The sequence below is a fragment of the Siphateles boraxobius genome, unplaced genomic scaffold (genome assembly GCF_051911475.1).
Source record: "Siphateles boraxobius isolate OS27281-9 unplaced genomic scaffold, OSU_SipBor_1 22, whole genome shotgun sequence".
Taxonomy (NCBI): Eukaryota; Metazoa; Chordata; class Actinopteri; order Cypriniformes; family Leuciscidae; genus Siphateles; species Siphateles boraxobius.
In genome coordinates this window covers 22,292,722-22,309,559 of record NW_027508833.1, presented here as the reverse complement: position 1 = coordinate 22,309,559, position 16,838 = coordinate 22,292,722, and the positions used below count along the sequence as shown (strand labels likewise).

At 40.4% G+C, this 16,838-nt stretch overlaps 1 protein-coding gene across 11 annotated transcripts in view; it reads left to right on the top strand.

Moving 5' to 3' along the window:
• Window positions 1–16,838, top strand: part of nid2a (nidogen 2a (osteonidogen)) — a 43,565-nt gene that overhangs the window by 8,872 nt on the left and 17,855 nt on the right. For 10 of the 11 annotated variants that reach the window (XM_077239098.1, XM_077239095.1, XM_077239094.1 and 7 more), the window contains exons 6-11: window positions 1,366–1,611; window positions 2,013–2,213; window positions 3,906–4,133; window positions 10,585–10,731; window positions 13,182–13,310; window positions 16,054–16,179. In XM_077239098.1, coding sequence (XP_077095213.1) covers window positions 1,366–1,611; window positions 2,013–2,213; window positions 3,906–4,133; window positions 10,585–10,731; window positions 13,182–13,310; window positions 16,054–16,179 — 1,077 coding nt within the window. The remainder of the gene's footprint in view (window positions 1–1,365; window positions 1,612–2,012; window positions 2,214–3,905; window positions 4,134–10,584; window positions 10,732–13,181; window positions 13,311–16,053; window positions 16,180–16,838) is intronic. The other variant, XM_077239090.1, reaches the window with a different exon arrangement.

Sequence of the window (16,838 nt, the reverse complement as noted above, 5' to 3'; positions counted from 1 at the left end):
GGACATATTACCAGTGTTTCTCTTTCCAACACAGTATTTTTAGAGGTAAAAATATCTATTTTTGTAATGCAAAGGAATTTGTAGATACAATTTCGAATTGGCACACACGTTGTGCTGGTTAGGTATGCAAATTCCATGCAGTTTTTTCTGTCAAATCTAGTCTCGTCTCCTAGCATAAACTTTTACTAACAGCTTCACTTGTGTGCTAATTGTCTGTAATTGACAAACACTTGTGTTAAGTGGCTGCGGTAATACCCACAACTTATTCCACAGTCTCTTTCGTAATAGTTGTGGCTGCCATGCCAAATTTGTGGGAGGTTTTATGTCGGAAACACTTGATCTCTTGGAAAATCTTTTGGACAGGAATTCCCCAGTGAATCATTCTGCGGCTCTCATGGGGCCTGAGTAACAGGATCTTTTCAAGACAATGACATCACATTGGACCTTGTATGACTGTAATCTACCTGTGAACATCCACTGCAAGCCTAAGTGTGAAAGAAAACTTGAGCCCCGTTTCAAAGCGGCACGTCTGGCTTGTACTGAATGACAGACATTTGTTTCTGAGAGAAATTATTCAGTGGAAAAGCTTCCTCAGCTGTTGGATATGCGTGTGAACAAGTGGAGCTTTGTGTGGCCGGTGAGGGAGGTGGTGGAGAGGGAAAACCTTCCAAAACCACTCTGAAACAGCTGAGTAACTGGAGAAATTAGAGCTTTTGAGGGCAATAATCCAAAAGCCAATGGAAAAAACCCTATTGGCTTTTTGTTGAGAGAACCATGGTGGTGATAATGGTGCATTCAAGTCATGTTGTGTGTTTACGAGTTGAACACACTTGAACACCAGCACAAAGTCGTAATTACAAGTGGGAAAGTCAGAACTTTCAGAGTTGGGTGAGAAAATAGTGGCTGTATTGTTGGCTAACTTGTTGAAATAAATAATTTTATTGTCAATTTAACAGAAACATAAAAAAAGCAAAAACACTGATGCACATTCTTTATTCATCATTTTTTAGGAGTAGAGTTTTTTGGTAGAAAAGGTCCATCGCCATATTGCTCAAACCAAAGTGACTTGAACACATCTGACGTCATAATTACGACTCAACATGTAATTCTCAACATGCTCATGCAATCTTTTAAGGAGGACTTGGACAAACCATTACTTTCAGATTGGCTTAAAAAACATCATCCCTGCAGCACTCTATTGATCATTTAGAATTACGAATAAAAACATAAAAATGACATTTCTGCCGACTTAATCCTTATTTTAACCTCTCAGATTTAGTTCTTGACTCCAGGAATTATTTAGCAATCCACATAGACTTGGAAAAGATTTTCATTTTCATGATTTGGTCTTCACCTTGTCCTCAGGTGCACCTCATCGTGTGAATGGAAAGGTCAGAGGGACCGTGCTGGTGGGGGGCACAGCAGTGCGGCTGGACAGCATCGACCTGCACGCCTACATCGTGGTTGGCGATGGGCGAGCGTACACTGCCATCAGTGAGGTCCCGGAGCCGGTGGGCTGGGCCCTTATGCCCGTGGCCCCCATTGGAGGTCTGTTTGGTTGGCTTTTTGCCCTACAGCTGCCAAACAGCCTTAATGGCTTCAGTATCACCGGTGAGGGCGTCATGATCTCATTTTCTACCTCTTTTATGGTGTTGCATGTTTGTTAAAACATATGGCCTCCTGCTGTGAGATTTTAGGCTTAGCGGTTTTGTTCTCACTAATAGAGTCCCACTAGGGCTTTGCTAGTCTGATATCCAAGGCATGTAAAGCAACCCTTTCGGATAATTTAAGTCAGGTGCTCCATTGTATGATAATATGTTTTCACTTTGCATGAAAAAGCCTGTTTTTTTCTTTCCAAATGTTCATCAAGCACCATTATAAGGGTCACAACCCCCATCTGGATCTTATTACTTGACTTAATATTTGTTTGCAGTAAAATGAGTGAGCCACAACACTGCTTTTTAACGGTCTTTAAAAAGGTTATGTTGAAAAGGAACATTTCTGTTTCACAGGTGCCGAATTCACTCGCCGTGCCGATGTGACCTTCTATCCCGGTAACCAGCGTCTCAGCATCGTCCAGACAGCTACGGGTTTGGATACCCAGAACTACCTCAATGTGGACACTCATTTACAAGGCAGTGTTCCCTTCATCCCTCCTGGTGCCACAGTGCAGATGGAGCCATTTAAGGACACTTACCAGTATTATCCTTCATGTAGGTTCTTAAGGGAGTAACTAGGGAGTAACTATATCTGTCCACCTTTGTTTGACCCAATTTCTGAGTATTTTTCCTGATGGAATCTTCTTTCAAAAATATTGTTTTATATTTTCCAGGACTGTCAATGGAGTAAACTTAAATAGATCAAATTCATTACACAATATGAATGAATTAATCAAATTAATCACATACTGTATATACTACCGTTCAAATGTTTAGGGTCAGTAAGATTTTTTAAAAGTAAATGAATACTTTTATTCACCAAGGACTCATTCAGTTGATCAAAAGTGACAGTCAAGACATTTGTAATGTAATCTTAGTTTTGCTTAATTCTGTTTTCTATGCAGCACAACTGTTTTCAGCATTGATAATAATAATAAATGTTTCTTGAGTGCCAAATCAGCATATTAGAATGATTTCTGAAGGATCATGTGTCACTGAAGACTGAAGTAAAATTAGAGCTTTGCCATCATAGGAATAAATTAAATTTGTTTAAATATATAACAATAAAACATTATTTTAGGTTTTAATAATCTTTCACAATATTATGGTTTTACTGTATTTTTGATCAAATAAATGCATCCTTTATGCGCACAACAGACTTCTTTTAAAAACATTAGTTAAATAAATGATTATTAACATTAACATGAACATTAATTCAAATTTACTGACCCAAACCTTTTGAATGATATAAGATTTGTGAAGAGTTGTGGCCTTTTGAAAATTGCTTAGTTAAATAAAAGATTAAAGGGGCATTCGGCAACTCTAGCTATTTCTTCGCTGATTTTCACTTTTGTCGTCGCATGTTTTCTCAACGAGCTCCCCCTACAGCTGTGAGGCGTATATTTCACAACAATGTCGTAAAAAAACTCACTTGCGGCACCCTCCTCTCCCTTTCTACCGCTGCTCATGTGCATTTGTTATTATCGGAGCCGGCCAACTTTATCGTGTGGAGCTATGTCTACCGAGGTGGGGAATCCATCACACACATTGAGGGCGGCGTGTGTGTTTATGTCGAATTGCCGTAAAGCAGTTTGTGTTTCTCGCTCGTTCTCGCTTCTCACGAGACTTCCTATTTCCAACTTACCGGGACGTTACTCCCCATGTTGCAAGGTTGGTTTTCCGCCTAGGAACGTTGGGGAGAGCGGAGAAAGTCACCATTCTCACCAGAACAGGTTATTAAACCATCCAAATAATTTCTAAACGGTTTTATTAAGTTGAAATAGTTGCCGAATGCCCCTTTAAATAAAAAAAAATAAAAAAGTCACAAATTCAGTATAAAACAAAAGGAGGGAAATGTAAGCTAAAAAAATAGATCTTGTGACGTCTCCTGTCTCCTCCATTTCCTTTCAAAGGAAGCTCTGTCTGATCTTGCACCCTAAATAAAAGCAGTTCTCATGTTGCTGAACATGATGATGCTTAACAATCAATTCCTGTGGGATTTTGGGTTTAGAATTAAAGAGCCAAAGTTTGTTGTGAAATGCTTTCCTCTAGTCAAGTCAAGTCACCTTCATTTATATAATGCTTTTAACAAAATAGATTGTTTCAAAGCAGCTTTACAGTGATAATAGGAAATTCAAGTAACAGAGATTGTTTTTGCTTTACAGCAGCTCTAGAATAAAGTTATTGTCCAGCTAAAGTTATTTTTGATTGAACTCTCTAAACTCTTGTCTTTTTTATCCTTCTCAGTGATTACCTCATCATCAGCACGTGAGTTTACAATCAGGTCAGCTGAAAATGGAGAAGAGACCCTCACTTTCCAGGTCAAACAGAACATCACATACAGGGACTGCAGTCACGGGCACCGCAGCGGACTGGAGACGCAGGAACTGAGAATGGAGCGCATATTTGTTATGTACGTCAAAGAGGAGCACATCCTTCGATACGCCATCACCAACAAGATCGGCCCTCTCGGAGGTAGGCTGCCAGCACTGTCACAGGGTATCAAGACTCTGTGAAAACACCAGCACTGCTGATCACCATTGTATGTTGTAGTTCTGATGCGAATGTGTTGATGTCCTTTAAGGTTTGTTAAAGTAGCGAAGAAACTGAAATAGCGACAGATAATTTTTTCCATTTAATGATGTACATCCAAGTGTAACAGATTATAGAAATAGACAAGTTGTTGATTGGATTGTGATATGTGGGCGTTCCACTCAAAAGAGGAAGCAGATGAATGTTATTCAAGCAGTCTAAATGATTGGAGAAGTCTTACATACATCATCTGAGAGAAGTCTGTTATTTGCACCTGAAGGTTACATTATTTTGATTAAACTCAGGGTTTAGAATGACACTGGCTTAACAGTTTCAAGTGTAAAAAGCCTATCAGTTGATTGTTTTGGTATCTTCTTCTCATTTTCTGTAGAAAAACCTTCCTAATCTAAGAGAAACGGAGTCTCTTTGTATATGGCCTCCTCCTCATCCTTCGTTTAGACCGACCCTCATTTTTGGCATAGTTTCTTTATTAACATGCTGACTGATGTGGCAATGAGACGTCTGGCTCTCACACAGGACTTACGCTGGCTTGCTTTCAGCTTCCTTCCCATCATGCAAAGTAGGAGGTCTAAGATAACCACTCCGAACCACCTGCTGCTTTCTACCACGGCCCGGCATTAGACAGCAGATTGGAGAGAGAGGTCTGCACTTAAAATTAACTATGTCTGTGAAGTGAGCCTGTAGCATTTTGTTGGGCTTTGCGTGTGCAGTTTGTTACAAATCCCTTTATCCAGTGAGTTCCCTCAAGGAATAAATCAAACGTTTCTTTTTTAACCCCACTCGATTTGTGACCTTGTAAGGCTGTGTTGTTCCCAAGAGAGGTTTTAGTGGGACAAAGGCACATCACATTATGCTTTGTATGGCCCTGTAGTTCCTGGCTAATGCTGTAGACGCTGACTTTAGGATGATAAGTGGGGCTGGGATGAGCGCATCTCCAGCTGTGTTGTATCTAGTCTGTGGATCGAATAAGATCCAGTTTCTTAGAGTTGCTCAATCGGCAAAACCTGATGTGACCTTCCTTTCGCTTGCTATGGATTGCAAGTTTACACGTGAAGATACAACATTGCATTATAATGAATGTTATCTTACCATTAGATGATAAACACACGAACTAAGCTTCATTTATGCAAGAGCGTATCGTCAGAGATAGGGATGTGCGTTTTGGTCATTTTGACTGCTTTGAACTCTTTGTTCAAGTTGGATCGCCCAATATATCATCATATATTATATATAATTATCAGTCAAAATTTAATATATATTGGCCAATACTGTATATTGTTCATTCTCATTTCCCCTATTTTTGCATGTAGATTAGATTACCTTTATCCTCATCTAATGCAAAATGCCTAAATTCCCTCTTGTAGCATTTATAATGCTTGATTTAGTTTTTTATTTATTTTTTATTATTTGGACAAAATAGGGTAGGATTTTAATATCCATTTATCAGCCATTGTATATTGTCCAGAAATTTGCCTATTGTGCATCCCTAGTTGGATGCATAATAGTTGGATGCACAAAAGCCACACAATTATTGTTTTTTTCATAATTGATCGTTGCTGTTACTGTGTAAACTGAAATCACAGGACCTAGTTGCTGGATTTTATGTAATAAATAATAAGATGTGGTTGGTCACCTACAAGGTTGTTTCTTAGCCAGATAATGCCCTGTGAGAGTATTTAGTGTTTGGCGAGTATAGTCTCCTCCAGATGTTGATATATAACCTAAATAGTGGGTGTGATAAGTTTCATACTGCTGTTATTGTTGTGTTAACTCAGACAAAGTATCCCTAACAGGGGCCGGGTTGAGGAATAGTTGCAGAGTGATGTTGTGGGAACAGAAGGACACCCCGGAATCCCTGTACCCAAGAGAGCCATGCATGGACTCTGGCCGAGGCTGGAAAACACAGCTGTCACTGTCTGTCCAGTTTGTTCGGCACGACTGACATGTAGTAATTAGACCAGTGCTGACACATAATCAGATCTGATCTGATCTGCATATTAGATTAGACTGAGGTGGATTCACATGCTTGTGTGACCATATAACATGTCATTATGGTCCTGCTGACTATGAACATGAAGAGGTATGTGGCTGGATCTCAGTTCTCAGTCATTTCAGACCAGCTGTTAGAGTTTCATGTGGTTGATGATGGTTTAAAGCAGTCGTTTTTTTAACAGAATTGGGGCTGGTGGAATTTTTTTCAGGGTCCCTTTAAGGGAAGTCCATTCACTCGGTGGCCATCTTGGCAACACCCTAGAAGCTTTTTTCCTTGTCATGCAAATACAGCTCTTATCTACATTTTTGCATTTGGTAGACACTTTTGTTGAAAGTTACATTACATTCAAGGTGTACAATTTATCAGTTCATGCATTCTATGGGAATCAAATCCATGACCTTCACTAGCACTTAGCACTCCGTTAGCACTTCTAAAGGCCTCATTATGCTTCTGCGTCAACTCCACGGCGTAGCTACGTCGTCACTCCTACGGCGTCGTGGCCGTTTTATGGTTCTGTGTCAGGTTGAGTTGCATCATGGTGCATCTGACCAATCACAGCCCTTGTGGTCTGCGTCGCCTCGACGCGTAGTCACAATTTTTTGGAGGTGCACGTCAAGCTACGGCGGAGGGGTTCGCGGCGACGCAGAGGGGTCTGCGGGGGTACGCCGTCGATTCGACGCAGAAGCATAAAACAGGCTTAACGCTCCTTACTCTACTGTTTGGGCTACAGGAATTCGTAAAATAATAACATCGCCATACATACATTAATAGTATGATTATGCTTCTTTACCACCGAAACAGGCTCTGTCCATTTTTGGCACCATCTATTTTATAATATTTATTATATATTTTTCTTTTTTTTCATGTTATTACATGAAGAAACAATGATGAGAAATTGTCCAACCACAAGAGCCTGATTCTGTAGATATCAAATTTATAATTAACCATGGTGCAGTTCATTCATTTAAAATTATTTAATAAATTATGAATAAACTCTCTCTTAAATGAAATAAAATATTATATCTGAAAGACATTTTTACAAACATTTCTTAAGATTAATTCACCTTGGACATTTCAAATGTAGAACCATATTTTTAACTTAACTAAAGCAAGCATTGGTTTATGCTTTATGCTAACTTTTTTGGTTGCATGGGTGGATGTTGGCCCAGAAACATGTCCTAATTGTGTAAATAAAGTTTGGGTTTGTTTAGATGAATGTGTAGAAAAGTGATGGTCAGTGTTTTATGTCTGTCAATTACTTTAAGCTTGTGTATTGGGTTCTGTTTCTTCTGGCATAAGCTCAGTCCTCCAGAAGCCCCCATCACACACTCTTAACATAAGTTTACTTGTGTGAACTACATGAGGAGTGTTTCTCTCCCACTTGCGACATCAGTTTCCCACCTGGTGCATCCACCCCCTTCGTTTTCCTTAAAGTCTTGTGTTAAACAGCGCCCCACCCCACTTGGGTCTGCCCCTGTCCCTTTAATTAGCACAAAGTTAAAAAGAAGCACCCAAAACCAACTTTGGCAACGTTTGTCCTGTAGTTTCTCTCCACTTTTCCCCCTCCCCTGTGGAGTCACTTTAAAGGGGACCATCTTTCACATTCTCTCTCACTTCAAACAAAAGTCTTCCTGTCTGGCTTTGATAATTGGCCAAATTGGTCCCTGGCCTGGGGTGAGGAAATCAAGCTGTTTTTAATGTGTGATGAGTAGGCGTTGGGTGGGGGTGAAGGTAGTCCGCATGGCCCAAGGGTCCCAACAATGGGTCCCTCATGGTAGGCAGAATGGGTAAGAGCACAACTAAGTCCTGTTGTCTTGGTCTAAAGGGGTTTGGTAATGTCACTTGTAGTTTTAGTAATGGTGTTGGGACCACCCTATGTTTTAAGACCCTTTTAAAGGTGTTGTGTTTTCCAGGTCAGGTACTTTGACCCCCAAGGTCAAATTTAAATAACATACGGGCCATTTGGAATTATGTTGGTTTGGCGGGAAGCAAAGTGTTCACACCTCTCCATATGTTAACACCTGTGAATGCATATTTATCAAAAAGACTCTCTTTACTGAAGGTCTGTGGTTATATAACATTACTAAGAATAAAGTCATGTCCGGCGCGGACGTCCCAGCATTTCCTATGGCTGTGATAGCTGTAATAGCAAAGTTCCATTAATAATTCTTATTTACTTATTTTTTTAAGAAACCTCCTCTCAGGATGCTGACTTTGGCTGGAGGTTTTATAATGAGTGACTGACATCTGCAGTGACTCATTTCATGCATCTGTGAGTCAAATTTCCAGTCTTTGTTCCCCATCACAATGAATTAGTTTTTTTTTTTTGAACAAACAGCAGTATAATCAATCAATATTATAAACTGGCACAAAAAAGCTCAATATAGAGCTACTCAGTGGGGTTCTGGGAGTATAAATTAATTTCAGAAATCTCCATTTGAGTGTTTTATGACATATAATTCATCATATGGAGGCAGAAATGAATCTGAGTTTGCAGTCGATTGTAAGAAAGGGGTGAGATTTATATATGGATGGAAATGTTCTCATTATTTTTTGTTTGTTTATTTGTTTTTGCTTTGCCTTGAATCATATTTTGTAATGCTTTGAGTTGTTTCAATGCATTAAAGGGTTAGTTCACCCAAAAATTAAAATTAAGTCATTAATTACTCACCCCCATGCTGTACCAACCCCGTAAGACCTTCGTTCATCTTCGGAACACAAATGAAGATATTTTTGATTAAATCTGAGAGGTGGATCACTGCTACATAGGCTGCCAGAGGGAATGAAACTTGACGGCCCAGAAAGTCATTAAAGAACATGTTTTATTCCATGTGCCTACAGTGGCTCAACTATAAGTTTATCAAGCGACGAGAATACTTTTTTTCCGAAAAAAAAAAACATAAGTAACGACTTTATTCGACTTAGGGGGTTTTTTTCGTGAAAAAAGTAGTCTCGTCGCTTGATAAACTTATAGTTGAGCCACTGTAGGCACATGGAATATTTAAACATGTTCTTTAATGACTTTCTGGGCCGTCAAGTTTCATTCCCTCTGGCAGCCTATGTAGCAGTGATCCACCTCTCAGATTTAATCAAAAATATCTTCATTTGTGTTCCGAAGATGAACGAAGGTCTTACGGGGTTGGTACAGCATGGGGGTGAGTAATTAATGACTTAATTTTCATTTTTGGGTGAACTAACCCTTTAAGTCTTGATTGAAGAATTTTCTGAAATCTCAGTGGAAGAGAAAATAGGGAGGAATACGCAATAATGGACAATAGTGTTGTGTGTGCGCAATAAAGTGTGCGCTGCAGTTCTGTCTTCTGACGCTTTAAATGCTCAAGCTCTTTAAAGCAGGACGGATTCTGATTGTCAGTGTTTTTTTGTTTGTCAGCTGGGGAAAAAAAATCTGAAAGTGAATATGCAAATTAACCCCATCTCCACGCAATCACACAAACTTAGAATACCTAATCCACTCTCTCAACTTTACTGTGGAAAAGTGGAAATACTGGTTTAATTTAACCATATATGTTTGAACTATTAACTGATTCAAAAGAATTGGAAGAGTGAATTATACAGGGTTGTTAACAAGTCAATGTATCAGATTGGTAATGCGTTTTATGTATTGCTCTCTACAATGTCCGACGGACACATAACAGTAATTACTATGATTAGCCTTTTGCTTGACTATGTTATCAAACATCTAATAATGTGTTTAGATGTAATTTTACACAAACCATGTTCCCGTTCGCCATATCAGAGACAGACAGCTGCCAACTCAGAACGTCAGTGGAGAAAGGCGTATAGTTCACCATAACATCGCAATATACATCATATAATTCACCCTCTATATCGCTAAATGTACATGATTTTTCATATCAACAGAAAAATATACGGGGATAACCTGGCTTCTCTTGAGACTCCCCTGCTTTGCAGCATAGTGAATGATATGCTAAAGCCCACTGGCACATAGTTAGTTGATAGGAAGTTTGTTATGGAAGAAACAGGCGATTTTAGAGACTGTCTTTGGTTCACTGCAGTTTAAAGGAGAAAATACACAGCAATGGTGTTGACTTATGAATTTGCAAATGGTTTGTCTTAAAGCATATTAAAAAGATACATAAACAACATTAAAAACTAGATTTACACCACAGGGGGTTCTTTAAAGCTATATATTTATAGTTATCGTCCTTGGTGTGAAAAAGCCTTAACAATTGACCTCTTTTGACCCCCATTTATAGAAGTGTTTCCCTTTGCTAAGTTTTCAATGGGACTGATTCAGTTGTTATCCATTGATATTACATAAGAAGTTATTTGTTGTGATATTAGCTCAGTTTGTTGTGTTCCTATTTATAGTTTTGTTGCCTTCACATCTTTTCTCAGCTGGAGAACCCGAGCCAGAAAATGTGAACCCCTGTTACTCCGGGAATCATGACTGTGACACAACTGCACAGTGCGTGCCAGGCGAGGGACAGCTGTTCTCGTGCCAGTGCGCCACAGGTTACAGTGGAGACGGGCACAACTGTTATGGTAAGAGAAGTTATATGGAGATTACTCCTCCGCCTTGTGCAAACACACACGTTTGAGCCGTAAATTCAATTCCAGGCCCTTGACACTCTGTTTAATCAGTCGAGGGTCTGGAATACTTCGACAATAACCCAAAACGTTCGTCTTCCTTCATTAGAGCAATGCATCTGCGTAACATCAACACTACAGGTCGTCCAGAAGTGGGGTCGTCACCACTGTAGTATATTAGCACGACCAGACGTTTCCTATCCGATGAGTCAGACGCAAAGTAGAGGAAACCCTCAGTGAATCATGAACGTGCCTGGGGTCTTTCCCCCCCATTCCTCTCTCATCTTCCTCCCACGGTTACCAAGTCAAACAACAGAAAGACTAAACAGTCTTTAGTTGGAATGTGGGAGATCTGTGGGATTGCGGTGAGTCTGGGGAAGATTTGTAAGCAAAGGCACATTGCTGTGGCATTTCTGTTTGAGCTGCACGTACAGAGGCCACATCCTCAGCTTCAAGCTAGTTGGGGGGGCTGAGACCACCTAATATTTCCTCGTTTGAAGAGGGGTGAGAGCAAATCGCACCTCCCCTCCTGAAAACTCCCAATGTACTCACACAGATGTGCATTTTGTTTCTTGCGAACCCCTATTCCAGATGATATTTGATATTGAGACAAGAATTTGATGTCTGAATTGCGATCAAATTGATTCTGATTCAATCATTTGGTTGAACTGATTCACAAAGCAAGAGAGATGTTGGGCTGCGCAACTGAGATGTATTGCTAGTGGGGAAGAAAAAGATGTCATTCAAATTGGACAAAGAATCAGCTTTCTTGCACCTAAAAAATAACTTTTTGGAAATTTCCAGATTGGAAACTGTTATAGAATATATTACCGCAGTGCATACTGAATAATATCACAATTAAAATGTTTAAAGATTATGCTGACAGTTTCTAAAAATGAAATTGTTTATGCATATTTTAAAATGCTTGTTTGAACAAAGTTAAACTTTTCTCAGCTGTGTCGCATCGCTGGACACACCCAAAAAACGTTGCAAAAAAAGACATAAAATATTCTCATTGAAATGTAATGACTAATCACTGTATGTGAACATACCATAAGGGATGATTTTGTTCAGTTGGAAAAGAATATTGTGAAATAAATAATTGTAATATTATTAAATATGTAATTATTAATTAATATTAATATTGGAAACTATGTTGTGTATTTTGTTGTGGAGAATTATTTGAGGCAACCTATACTTTCTAATGAAAAACGCAGTGATAAACAGCAAGTTTACTATAGAAATGAAATGTCAAATGCCCAGAGAATACTCTTAGGTATGATTATTTTTATTTTATTTTTTTTATTTAGTGAATCATTTATTTTAGAGCTGGCTGCTTTGGAACAAACCATCTGAACAAACTGAACAATGAATAATCTTTCTTGCACTTAAAAACTAACATTCTGGGTGGGAAAGTGTTATGGAATATATAAACTGCAGCAGTGCATATTGGAAAATATCACAAATGATATGATTCAAAAAAATAAACTGTCCATGCATAATTTTGTTTACGCTGACAGTTTCTAAAAATGAAATGGTCCATACATCTTGTCCATAAAGCTAATTTGCATAAAGCTAAAATTCACATCGCTGGACACACCCATAAAACACTCCAACAAAAGTGAGTGACTTATTGCTGTTTTGTCAGTCTAAATTAGTGTACATGTGTACACCTCATAAGGGATCTTTTTTTTAAAGAGTTAAACTGTTGGAAAGAAATATTGTGGAATAATTATTAACTCTATTGTCATTAGAAATTAATTAATTTTGTTGTTAAAAATTATCTGACAACCTCATTCACTTAATTTGATTCACTGACTAATTTTTTCTAGAACTGGTTCTTTGGAACAAACCATCCGAATGAACTGATTCACCAGAATGAATCATGCTACTCTGAAGGCACTGTCTGCGCTTGATTATGTGTGTGTGTGTGAGTGTGTATGGGTGTGTTTTCAGGCTTCATGTTCCTATTAGAGGAACATTTTATCACCTGTCTGAACTCTTCACTCTAGAGTAGATAATAAAGGGGTCAAGGAAAGAGAGCAGAGAAAAATCAAGAGAGAGAGAGAGAGAGAGAGGGGGACCGTTCCTTACCCTCCCTGTAATTAGCAGTGATCAAAACCAGGTCTCCTGCTGACCAGCTCTAAACCCACCCAGTGCCTCAGGCTTGTTCCCACGCACTCCGACAGCGACGAGATCCCCTTCTACTGTATCTTTCTCTGTCATCTCACAGTTTCTCAGGGCATGCTTTATCTCTCCAGCATCTCACTGACATGTTTGATGCAAACCAAGGATCTCTCACAGCTTTCTAGATACCTATCTTCCAAGAAAATGAATCTTGTAGTCTGGTTGGGTCAAATGAGAGCATTATGGCTTGCAATTGAGCAGTTTCTTTCTCCCTGTAGATGTGGATGAGTGTGCAGAAGGTCTGAGCTCTTGTGGTGCTCACTCTCACTGTGTGAACCTGCCCGGTAGCCATCGCTGTCAGTGTGAGAGCGGATTTGAGTTTGGATTTGATGGCCGCACATGTCAGGGTAAGAAAATGTTTTTGTTGCCCTTGCCTTGATTTAACAAAACTTTACCAACCACATTGGATATTATTATTTATCATTCAAAGACCATTGTATACCTGGTGTGTGTCACGGGTGTGGTGTGGGCTGAAGAACAGGAAGGAGTCCAAAGTTCCAATTTAAACTTTTACTAATTCTAAATAACACAAACAGGTACAGGCAGGCAAACGGGCAGAAGGTACACACACGATGCAACATAAACACAACGTAACAAAACACAACGTGTCATAAACAATAAAGAGGTGAGCACAGGTGACAAGGATGATGATGACGAAAAGTTGTGGGTAAATGAGGGAGTTGGTGCAGGTGTGAAGACAAGAGGGATTCTGGGAAGTGTAGTGCAGACGAAGACTGTGACAGTACGCCCCTCTTAAAAAAGGCGCGACCTCGCGCCGTAAAACATCAACAGGGGTGGGGGGGGGGGCGCCCTGAAGGCTGACCAGGGCGTGGCCTATCTGGGGCAGGAAGCCTCCAGCGCGGAGCATGCTGAGCAGGCAGCCAGGGCGGAGCAGGCTGTGCAGGCAGCCAGGGCAGAGCAGGCGGCCGGGGCGGAGCAGGTTGTGCCGGCGCCCATGCCGAAGACGACCCTTCGGATGGCCATGGTGGAGATGACCCTTCGGATGGCCATGGTGGAGAGGACCCTTCGGATGGCCATGGTGGAGAGGACCCTTCGGATTGCCATGGTGGAGAGGACCCTTCGGGCGGCCATGGTGGAGAGGACCCTTCGGTCGGCCATGGTGGAGAGGACCCTTCGGGAGGCAATGGTGGAGAGGACCCTTCGGACGGCCATGGTGGAAAGGACCCTTCGGACGGCCATGGTGGAGAGGACCCTTCGGGCAGCCATGGTGGAGAGGACCCTTCGGATGGTCATGGTGGAGAGGACCCTTCGGGCGGCCATGGCGGAAAGGCCCCTTCGGGCGGCCATGGTGGAGAGGACCCTTCGGACGGCCATGGTGGAGAGGACCCTTCGGGCGGCCATGTTGGAGAGGACCCTTCGGGCGGCCATGGTGGAGAGGACCCTTCGGGCGGCCATGGTGGAGAGGACCCTTCGGGCGGCTATGGCGGAAAGGACCCTTCGGGCGGCCATGGCGGAGAGGATTTTTTAGGGGGCCGTGGGCCTTTGGGGGGCCACGGCGAGGCCATATAGCCCCCCCAGAAAAAAGTCAGTAATAAAAAAAAACTCCTAACTACAAACCTTTTCTTTACTCATTACTTGTTTAGACTGAAATTAATTGAATTTTGGGGTCAGTAAGATTTTCTCTTTTGAAAGAAGTGAATACTTTTATTTTGGAAGAATGCATGAATTTGATTAAAAGTGGCAGTAAAAATGTTTATAATCCTACAAAAATATTCAAATAAATACTGTTGTCATGAGATTGGAGAGCGAACCCAAACGCAGACAATTTGCAGACACTAAATGTTTATTCTGACACAACAGAAAACAAAAACCCACGAGGGGGCAAAACAGGACAGGAGCAGAGTACAACTAAACTAAGACACGATGACAAACAAAGATTCTGACTTGACAAGAAGCAAACTCACAATTCTAATTGAACAGGACTTCAGATAAAATACTCACAGGGATATACACGCAAAAATAGACAATGTACCGACACAGGACAGCAAACACAAGGGGATTAAATAGGGAGACACTAATGACAAAGACAGGTGAAGCTGACTAGACAATAATGACGAGACGAGGATAACAAGGGGGCGGGGTAACGTAACGAGACAACACAAGCACATGGCTCAAAACAAGACCATGTGCTTGCACACAAAACATGATTCTGTCATGATCCTGCCTCAAGACAAGAGAAAATCAAGGACACGAGGGCAGAATCATGACAGCTGTTCTTTTGAACTTTCTATTCATCAAAAATCCTGAAGGAAATGTAGCACGGTGTCTACAAATACATTTGGCAGCACAACGGTTTTCAACATTTATAATAATATTAAATGTTTCTTGAGCAGAATGGTTTCTGAAGGATCATGTGACACTGAAGACTGGAGTAATGATGCTGAAAATTCAGCAAAACCATCACAGGAATAAATTATATTTTAAAATAATTATTTTAAATTGCAATAATAGTACGGTTTTCACTGTATTTCTATTCAAACATTTTTTATAGTAGTGTAACTGTTTTTTTCCAGGTAAAAACTGAATGCTTTTCGTGGCATTAAACATGTGCATAATGTGACAATGTTTAATGTTTTTAATGGTCATTGTTATACTGTACAGTGTACTATTTCACATACTATGCTGCACAGTGTGCAGTAAGCAGCATCTTATCTATATTAGCTTGTAAGAACATGGTCAGCAAGTGTGCTGTCAGTGGGATTTGATGTGTTACGGAGGTTAAATGTTGGTAAGATCACGGGCTCATTCTCTCAGCTGAATGCTGAAGGTGAAGGAGAGAGGCAAGGGTAACCAGAGACTCTGTGGAAGGGAGGGTATTTTGAAACAATGACCCAATGTCCTCACTCAGGGAATGTGCGTAGGAGACTCGCAGCTGAAGAACACAAGGGGGTCAGAGGACAGTTAACTCTTCTCTTTCCTGTTCTGCACTCTCTGGTCTTTGACGGGATGGTGGGAGTTTGAAGCTTTTGGGCAACAGCTAGAATGACTCAGACTAACATCCTGAGGAATGTGTTTAATGTTGTATTTGTTGAATTATGGAGTGAGTGTTGTGTTTTGTGGTGTGTGCAGATGTAGACGAGTGTCGTGATCAGCCGTGTCACGCCCAGGCCTTTTGCTCCAATGGTCCGGGATCTTTCCAGTGCCAGTGCCAAACAGGATACCATGGAGATGGTTTCCAGTGCCACCCTCAAAATGGTAGTTGTTTGTGTATTTGTTTTTTTATGTTGTTATTTAAAAAGAAAGTTCTGTCATCAATTACCCACTTTCATGTCGTTCCAAACCCATAAGACTTTCGTTCATCGTCTGAACACAAATGAAGATCTTTTTAATGAAATCTGAGAAATTGCTTTCACTCCATTGAAAGTCTGTTCACCCAAAACTCTGACACTTCAAAACTTTTATAAAGAGATCACAAAATGATCGATATGAATCGAGTGGTTAAATCCAAGTCTTCTGAAGAAATACGATCGCTTTATATGATGAACAGATTTTATTCACATATAAACATTGATCAGTGAACATAAACAGAAGCGCAACCGTAGTTGCGTGATGCGTAAGAACAAACCTTATTAGTTCCTGCAGAAGCTCAATGCTTGGCTGTGAGTCATTCACACAGCCTGTGACATGCGAATGAATCTCATTGGTTCTTGCAAGTCAAGCAAGCATGCTTGAGTTTCCGTTTGTCGTATTTGAGCGCTATAAACATTTTTGCTGATCAATGTTTATATGTGAATAAAAGCTAAATAAAAATGTTCATCCTATCAAGCAATCGTTATTCTTCAGAAGACTTGGAATAAACCACTCGATTCATATATGAATTTATTTTACGATCTTTACGAACGTTTTGAACCGTC